At 36.8% G+C, this 10,180-nt stretch overlaps 1 protein-coding gene across 1 annotated transcript; it reads right to left on the reverse strand.

Annotated features, from left to right (window-relative positions):
- Window positions 1–2,777: 2,777 nt before the first annotated feature.
- LOC148098904 (extracellular calcium-sensing receptor-like) lies at window positions 2,778–9,862 on the reverse strand. Its single transcript, XM_087851653.1, has 13 exons — window positions 9,831–9,862; window positions 8,029–8,210; window positions 7,718–7,842; window positions 7,480–7,632; window positions 7,192–7,392; window positions 6,821–7,064; window positions 6,450–6,664; window positions 6,185–6,315; window positions 4,365–4,461; window positions 4,103–4,226; window positions 3,498–3,970; window positions 3,333–3,413; window positions 2,778–3,134 (listed from the first exon to the last, which is right to left on the reverse strand). Exons 1-13 carry the CDS (start codon window positions 9,860–9,862, stop codon window positions 2,778–2,780), a joined length of 2,415 nt encoding a protein of 804 aa, XP_087707779.1.
- Window positions 9,863–10,180: the final 318 nt, after the last annotated feature.

The raw sequence follows: 10,180 nt of genomic DNA on the forward strand, positions 1-10,180 counted from the left end.
TTCCCAGTCTGGTGCAGGTCTACAATTCTTTTCCTGGTGTCCTTCGAAAGCTCTTTGGTCTTGGCCATGGCGGAGTTTGGAGTCTGACTGGTTGAGGCTGTGGACAGGTGTCTTTTATACAGATGATGAGGTCAAACAGGTGCCATTTATACAGGTAACGAGTGGGGGACAGAAAAGCTTCTTACAGAAGACGTTACAGGTCTGTGAGAGCCAGGGATTTTCCTTGTTTGAGGTGACCAAATACTTATTTTCCACCCTGATTTACGAATAAATTCTTTACAAATCCTACCATGTGAATTCATGGATTTTTTTTTCACATTCTGTCTCTCACAGTTGAAGTGTACCTCTGGTGCAAATTACTGACCTCTGTCATCATTTTAAGTGGGGGAACTTGCACAATCGGTGGCTGACTAAATACTTTTTTGCCCCACTGTATGTATGTTATCTTCCAACATGGTGTATAAAAACAGAGTAGTATAAAAGTATAAAAAAAGTAGATAATGCATTTTCTGGAGAAACTGTTACTGGCAGTTTGTAGCTTGTCTCTGGTGTAGTTTAAAGGTTAGAGGTAAAGAGTTCCCAACCAAGTATGCTGAAGTTGCTTTCAGTTATTTTGGTCGTGTTCTTAGAAGCAAATCTCTGTGTGTGTAGTACTTTTAACGTCATTATTCCTGTCAAGGTTACACTGTATGGCGGACAGGATGAGGACCCAAACGCAAAAACATAAACAGAAAGCGGTAGCTTTATGCACTGGAAAGAACTTGAACACTAAATGCTAGAAGCAAAACATAAAAACTAGAAGCTATGAAACTAAAACTCAGGAAACTGGGGAACTAGAAACAAAGGGACTAGGAACTAAGGACTGAAGGGAAGTAACAATGGGAATCAGGAGTATGGAGACAACACACAGTATTGTGAGGGTTTGACACGACAACAAACAGGGGATGACTGAGGACTAAAATACGCAGGCAGGATAATGAGAGGATGGGGAACAGGTGGGAACACAGCTGGGACTAATCAGACATAATGAGAGATTAGGAAATCAAAACTCAAAACACTGAACAGAGGACACGAGACTATCAAAATAAAACAGGAAACACAAGAGACATCCACAAAGGCGCTGACTGAGGAGACCCAGGGAACATGGAACACGGATCACAGGAGGAGCACAGAAATAGAACCAAGAGATTTGCATTTGCTGTCATTAAAGTAACTGTCTAGTTATTTTAATGTTAAGGGTTATTTCTTCATCAGTTCTAATATATTTTGGATTTGAATGAACTGTGACAGTTGTATACAACTGATATTAAGTAAGTGTATTAAAGTGTGCAACAAAATAAATATGTATAATCAGCTAAAACGTATCCATATTTGGAGGTAACATAGAAATTCTACACTAAATATTCCTGTTAATTGCTCTGGTTACGTTTTTGAGAAAAGCCTTTCTTTAATTTCTAAATAACCTGCAACCTCGATTTGATGCCAACAACTGTAAATCTAGACAAAACTCAACATTTGGAGTAAATATTGACTCATTTATTCCAAAAGCTGTATTTGAAAATTACTCTGTGCTGAATTTTCTAACAGCAGGTAGAGCTGTGTACTGTGAACCAAATTAAACAGCTCATTACTTACATTTTAAAAATGCTTTTTGTAAAGCATCTTTTTTATCCAGTAATAGTTGAAGTAATATATATAGTATATATATATTGAGAAATAAATTGATTGTTACAGCCAATCAGTGCAATGAATAAATGATCATAAACTGTGGCATTAAAAAAACAATCTTAAGAATTTTAACTTTAACAACATAGTTCCAGGTGTTTAGACATCCTTTTAGACAATTAAACTCAAAAAAACCATTATTTGCAACTCAGATGAACAAACTAAGAACCAGTCAGGTTGCCTAAAAATCATGTTTTTGACATATATAACAAAGAAACAGTGTTTCCCACACATAGATTTTAAGATTTAGGTATAAATGGCTACTAGACCTGGAACTTTTGATACCCTCTTTTCACAGCTGACTTGCCTGTATTGTTGCAGTGCTCTAAATCACTCAACTGCTTACAATGTCACACATTTGGGCTGCAGTTAGAGCTTGTTCCACTCATGAGATATGACAGGAGCTGCAGGGTCCCTCTTACCAGAATTTTGAGAAATCTCTCTCTCTCTCTCTCTCTCACACACACACACACACACACACACACACATACATACACAAACACACACACACACACACACAAACACACACACACACCAACACCAAGTACAGTGCAACATGCTAACCATGTTAGTGTTTAACACAGTGTTTGCCATTAGGCAGGGCTTTTGTTTTATCGAAGACGTGTGTGGACAGTACAGAGACTCTTGGTGGTTTAATCACTTTGGGGCTGACTGAATCCATGTGTAAGCAGGATTGTGTTGCACACAGTTGGGCTGTAGATGATGTAGAAAATAATAGTTTTTAACAAATAATTTTAGTTAAAACAAGTAACAGAACTAACAAGAGAAGAAAAACATCCAGACTCACTGAAACATGTTTCATATATTTTATTTACTTTCACATTCAAACATTATTTTAGTAAGTGATTACTACAGTATTAAACTTAAACACAACTGGGTTTTCCAACACAATAAAGGTACAACAAACACAAAGTTTTTCTTTTTTTCACATTAAAATATAATATATATATATATATATATATATATATATATATATATATATATATTTTATTTTTTTATTTGTTTTTTACTCTGAAATAGAAATAAAAAATTCATCTTGAATATTTTCCAGTCATGCCTTTCTTGATATTTCTCTCGGGTCGTAGTAAAATAATGTAACATTTGGGGATGAAAATACATAGTAACAATCCAAAACTGGATGATAATATAGCGAATATTTCCACTGCCACAGAGAACTTTCCAGGAGAGCTGACATAAGCTGGAATGAAAGAAATCCACACAGCCCAGAAAATCAGCATGCTGAAGGTGATGAGCTTTGCTTCGTTGAACGTGTCTGGTAGTTTTCGTCCAAGAAATGCCAGGACAAGACAGGCGAAGGCGAGCAGGCCAATGTAACCAAGGAGCAGGTAGAAACCAGGAGGCCATGGCTCTTTACACTCCACCACAATCTAATAAAATCTAACAATTAGTATGTATACAGAGAAATGGTTCATTTTATACGATTTATTTGTTTCTGCTCTGATGTCTACACTAAACACTGAAGTCCCCTTCTATAGGATTTGAAGACATCTTACTGTATAACTTAGTGATATTAATGTCCAAGAATATAAATTGTAACAATTAGTGTTTTAGTACTTCCTACTCACTCTTCCAGTTGAAGCTTGGTAGTTTGGATTCCTGAATGGGAACGGAGGTGCAGCTAGCACCCAGCCAGCACAGAGACAAATCTGGAGCAGCATAAAATAATAGTTACAGAAAGTGGCTACAAAAACTGACATTTAAATTTGCTGACAGTTTGATATCTTTCCCACCTGGGGAACTGTGGTACAGATGATCAGAATCCTCTGCTGAGCTGTACTAAACAGCATCCGACCCCTGGAACCAGGTACATTAGTCCGGAAAGCCAGGAGAACCACAATGGTCTTAAAAAGGACACAGGACAAACACAGGGCAAAGCTGATCCCAAATGCTGCCTGGCGGAGCCTACATGTCCACCAAGACGGCTGACCAATGAACACCAGACAACACAGGAAACAGAGCTTGAGTGACAGGAGAAGCAAGAAACTTATTTCTGAGTTGTTGGCCTTGACGATGGGTGTAAAGCGGAAACTGTGAAAGACAATGGTGATGATAGATGTCAGGATGAATCCCAGCAGGGTGAGTGCAACCAGGATGATACCCATGGCATCATCGAAAGAGAGGAACTCTTCTTCCCCTGCAACACATTTCACCTTCTCTTTGTCTGACAAGTAGTATTCAGGACATTTTATGCAATCAGTGGAACCTTTGGGAGCAGAGAACACAAGACAACAAGACATATGTGGATTAAAATTCAGGAACTCTTCATTCAAATCAATATTTTTTCAATACTTTTTAACAGTGCAACATTTTCATTCTTTAATATGATATGGGCTACCAGTCTGGTTGCTGATCTCTCCATCTGCACACGGCAAACAATCAAAGCAGCATTTGGGCTCTCCTCGGCGTGTGGCCTGCCTGCTGCCAAGGGGACATGGAGCACTACACTGAGATACAGGAACCTGAACAAGGAACAGAAAAAAGTGAAAAGATTTTCTTACTGAGTATTTGACATAGTTGATCAAATAATTTTCAACAGCTTAAAAAATGTTTAATTTTAAAGTGGCATAAGAAATACATTTACAATAACTACAACCTACCTGCCTCTCTCCTTTTGTCCATACAATAGTGTTCTTCATTATCTGCAACTGTTGGCCATGGGGAGCTGAACCATCATAGCTTCCAACTTTGATAAATCTAGCTTAAAATATTTCAGAATAAAACCAAACCAAAGTTTTGGGTTATAAAGTAAATGCCCATAACTTCTTGTTCATGGTTGTTGTAACAGACAGATCTTTCAAAGGGACATAAAACACTTTGTCCACAGAAACCTATTCTAACAAAGTGTCACAGATTTAAAATTGTCCATGAATTCAGATTAATGCATAGTATTTAATGCACAGTAAACAGTGCATTATTTACACCCTTTTGCACACACTCTACAGTGAAAATAACAAATACGTTTTACAGATTAGAGTAAAAATCAATCATATATATATATATTTCAACTGTAAGAATGTAATATTCTGGATATTTATAATTGAGCTATTGGCATATATTAGAGCTATTTCTGCTATTTTGTAAACTTTGTGATATAATGTATTATTTAATTTAGTTAAATGATACAATATATACAATACTGTTAAATAAACAGTGTGTTACAGTTATTGTCTTGAAGCAGCTGTAACAACATAATTTCTTTAGGGATTAATGAAGTATTCTGATTCCGATGCCATAACCTATTATACTGGCAACTGGTTGGGTGTACTTGGGAACAGAAAGACTTAACATCCATAAAACTGAATGTTAAATTATATGTTATTGCATAACATAGAGCTTTTGGACACATGCTCTACTGTTCAGTCAGTATATCTGACCCAATGAGGAAAACACAAACTGAGGGAAAAGTGTTTGTAGCTTTTCAGTCTGGTTAACTACTGGTGCATTCTCCTACAGCTTCTCCTCCACACAGTCATCATCTATTAATTACTCTACAAATTTAGCTTTACGTCTAAGTAGAGTCTCCAGTTTCAATGCGTTTACAAAATGAGGAAGTACCAATGACACTGGCTAAAGAGGGCTGACATCACTTGGGCAGCTTGTAGAAAACTAAATAGAAGAAAGTAGAGAAGAAATAACAATTTAACATGAAGCAATGACACACTCCGGGGCCTGATTAACCCCAGCAGGGCCTCCTCGGATGAGGGTGTCTAGTGATAATGACTGAAACACCCAATGAATCCAAGGTCCAATACTGATGATGTGTACTATTTATTTATTTTTTATTAAAATCTAGATCAGATTTCTAATCCCTAAACCTAACCAAGGAAGTTAAAAAGAGACTGAAAAATGGCAGAATAGCTTGTGATAAAAGAACGAAACACCCTGTGAAGTTGAAGCACACAACGATGTGTCCCGCTGGTAAAGTTTCCAGGCGGCCTTTCCTCATAGTAGCTATCCCTCAAGACTTTCTCCATTTGAAGAAATGCATTATCAGGGATTGTAACATCTGGTCCTTTTATTGAATTAAAAGATACAATGAGTGAAAGTGAAATGACAGTCTTTCCATGTTTTTAACATTATATTTGTTGCTGAAGCCTAAAGTGACCTCCCCAAAACTGTTTTTTTGGTTTAGTTTCCATCTTAACATTGAGCTGTTGGTTCTGTCATAAGTTAACCAACATAAACTATCATTGAACTATTAGCAGCAACCAATCTAGTTATGGACATTAAATTCTGTACCCAGAATGATTACACTACCTGTGCTATAAAAACTGTGATTTGAAACACCTATTTATTCACTCCAGCTTAATGGACAGTTAAATCTATGACAATTTTTAGAGTAGGTGTTCATAGTTCAAATTAGGATTAATACATACAGTGTTTCACATGTAATGTTCACTTAAAAGTTATACTAAACCTCATTTTGTCTTTGCTGTCCTTCTGCCAGTTAATGATGTCATAGAGAGGGACTGGCTCTCCATTGGAGTCAAAATATACTTTCTCATTGAACTGGTTGGTAAAATTGACCATCTTCAGATGTTGAAGAAACTACATCAGAAGAGAATTATAAAAAATAAAATATTAAACGAAACAAATAAAAATATTTTTTAAAAATTACAAACTCAAAAGAAAAAAAAATCACATGAATTATGATTTGGATATTTTGGAATTGTTTCAATTACCTGGCCATTCGAAAATGCACTGTGTTTCTCACACAATCCCCTATTATGTCCCACAGATTCACAGTTTAAGAACGTGTGCAGAGCATGGGCAACAGCGTACACAGCTTTATACACATTATAGGATATTCTGACCGGAGATACATCGCTATAACTGCTGTCAGTCTGTCTCAGATCCTCTGAACCTGTGCATACAGGTTTTGCCAAAGAACCTGCATAATTTCTATCAGCTGACATATTAAACAATCTTTTTGGTCCAACAGTAAGCCCAACCATATAGCTAGAATTGTTTTGAGAGCCTAGTTTGTAATTCAAAGTATCCATATAATTCAATCTTTCCAGAGTATTCACTTCATATTCTTTGGCTCTGTCTCTTTCAAACTCCAGCTTACACCCAAACTGCTCTTCCCAGAACATATTGATAAATTCCATTCCTGGTTTGGGAGAGGGTCGGACATTCAAAAGAAACTCTTTCAAGCCAGGGATGCTGACTCCAGGGAAGGAAAAGCCCAGTGTTCCCTCCAGGAGAAAGTGGAAGTCAGGTGAGGCCAGCTGGCTCGAGGTCACCCAGGCTTCACTTGCTATCCACTGTATCCCTGTTACATTCCTTTGAGCTAGCTGGAAAGGCAACATAAACAACTGTGAAGACTATTCACGTATATACTTAAAAATACCCAAAATAGGATTTGTTACATTATTAATTAAGATGTTATTATTTACAAAATGCATTAATCAAGATACTAACTTCTGAGAACAGATGTAGTACATCTACTCCTGAAGTAATGACCACGACAACCCGAGCAGTTGAACTCTCCAGCTTATCTGCCATTTCTAGTATTTCAGCCGTTGTGGGTGATGCTGGGATAGAGAGATGAAATGCCACACATCCACCTTGCCTTCTAAACTGATTAGAGAATGCTTGGATGCCATAAAGGCTGTAGTCATCCTGAAATGTTTATACAGAAAGCATTTATAAATCATGTTGATGTCTAAAACTGTCCCATTATAGCATTTAAAAAAGTTTTGATCTCACCGTAGCTCCTATTGTGCCCACCCAGAACCAGCCGAAGTAAGTGACAAGATTTACGAGACCTCTAACTTGAAAGAGATCACTTGGCACAGTTCTCAAGAATGATGGGTACAAATGCTTGTCAGTAAGACAGCTACAAGTGGCAAAATAACTCACCTAGAAGGAGAGCAAGTTCTTTCTATATTATTGAGACACAAACCAAATACATAACATTATTAAACAAAGTTGTACAGATTAATACCAGTGGTATATTGAAAGGTCCAAGTGTTTGAGCTACAGCTCTTGTAGGGGACGAGGATGCAGGACCAATCACAGCAGGCACAGGAGAATAATACAGACATGTGGAAGATTGTCTTGCCTTTATCTCTTCTGTTGCATTTACTTTTATGTCATTTTCAGTGTTTCCAGGATTGTGATGAATTGCTGTCTTAACTTCAGCACTTCTCTCTTTCAGTATGGTTAGTATTTTTGACTTGGCTGTTATTGCCACAGTCTTTGATTGCTTCATTTCAATACCACTGTTTTCAATTTCTGATGTTTTTTCTACCTCACTGCTAACAGCTTTTGAGTGAGTGAGCAAAGAATACAGAGCCTGCAGGCTGTTATGGATATGGTTGCAGCTGCCCATAATCCTGTAGCCTAGTTTAACACCCGGTAACAGACTTGAATTACGGTTAATTTCCTCCACTGCAAACACCATTGTCATCATCCATTGAAAGGGTCTTTCACGAATGCTGCAGACATTTTTTTTTAAAACAGTATTTAAATTTTTAGTATAAAGAAATTAAATTAATTTTAAAAATTATGATTATAAATTATGTAATATAAATATAATTTACATTTGTTTATCAGTCACAGTGCCACGATTCCATGTAAACATAGAATAGCAACATAGCAACTGATATAGTTTTTCATAAAATACTGATATTTCATTCATTCATATCTAACAAAACAAAATGAAGACCCAGCATAGATTAATAATACCCTTACACTCACCCACTGCAAGGTGGAATTTGGGGTTCACTGTTGTAGCTTTGCTGTGGTTTTGACACAACATATTGCAGAGGGAAAAATCCTCCAATCACAATATCACCGTCAGAGTGCAGGGCTAAGGGCTCACTGCCTGCCAGTTTTACACAATCAGGTAAACTAGATTTAGCACTTCTCACGTCCCCAATCCTTAAACTATGCTGTGTGTCTTTCATAACTTCTTCTTTTCTCATCAAGTGTCCCTCCACACTTAGTGGTTTTCCTTCATCTACAGTGTGAGAAACGTCAGAGAACACAATGTAAACAGGATTAGAAAACAGATAAAGCATTAAAAGACATTTACCAACAAGGGCTGAATACATAATTGACCGTAACCCCATAAAAAACTGTATGCTGAAAACAATGGCCCTCCAACAGCGTCTGTGACAAGCCAGTGAAGTGAGTTAAAAACTGCATTGTTCCAGATGAGTCATTATGACATTACCCAATCAGAGATAGGTTGACATGACTCTCATGAACCTTAAGTTACAAAACTCAAACACTGTCTTCCTAGAGGTGACAAGAATAAAAGACAAAGTCACAAATATTTTATTTTAAAGCTATGGGAAGTTAATAACAAAATATTTATTTTATTCATGGCTTCCGAGTATATTTGCATAGCTGACTAACTTATACGACGAGCTGTATCTGTAGCTGAATTGATCCAGACCAGGTAACTCTGAGTCTATACTGTCAGTGAAAACTAAACTCCTGATATGAGGCACATTTGCTGGAATTATTTTTCTTTTGTGTGGCATGTGTTATTTAAGTAGTCAACATTTGCTTTTATTTGTTGGATGGATGGCTTGCTTCCTGTATTACTTGCTTTTAATAGTAACCATTAATGCTATTTTTGCTTAGACTTAAACCTTTTTTTTATTGGAATCCCATTACGTCAAGTCAGTTTGATTTAAGAACAAAATGTATAATTACATTCCATGTCTGCAAAAATCCAAATTCAAAACTCAAAATTAAAAAAGACAAACATAACAAAAATGAAGGGGGGGAAATCACAATTGACTGACAAAGACAAAAATAAAAGTTAGAGCATTAAGAAAATTACATTAGAAAATAGGTTGTTATTTAATCGAGTTTAAATAAATGCTTGGCTCATGTTAGAAGTGAATTTTTATCTTTAATACAGGTGTACATCATTATTTATATATTTCACAAATACCTCATAATTTTAAATACACATTTTTATATATTCTACTATAGAAATAGGTGTTGTAGAATAAAGCTAGGAAAGATAAGGCCACACCCACCCAATACCGAATGGAAATTTGGTTCACTGTGTAAAGAGCAGGAGGTTCTGCTCTTATTACTGAAAGATGACCTGAGGGATGGACCCCGGCATGTTTATTACACGTTTTGCTGTGATACTGGATTGTTGTTGGGCTCTTTTAAAACTATCGGTGCTCCCAAATGTCTCTCTCCAGAACCCAGAAAGATCACCAATCTCCTACAACCTCAAAGTTTTCAACTTCAGTTCTAGAGTCAGCACCAGCTATTGCATAGTCTGAACCGACTCCATTTTCCCAGTGTCAGTCTGAGCTTTCCCAGTTGGAGAGGAGGACACCTGCCTCTGTTATCAATTTCCAGAAAAGTTTTATTGCCAGTCTCCTGGTAAGATCACCACTTTGCTTTGCCTCCTGGTGATCCTCTGTCACACCGC

The sequence above is a fragment of the Neolamprologus brichardi genome, chromosome 14 (genome assembly GCF_056152115.1).
Source record: "Neolamprologus brichardi isolate AB-2024 chromosome 14, ASM5615211v1, whole genome shotgun sequence".
NCBI lineage: Eukaryota > Metazoa > Chordata > Actinopteri > Cichliformes > Cichlidae > Neolamprologus > Neolamprologus brichardi.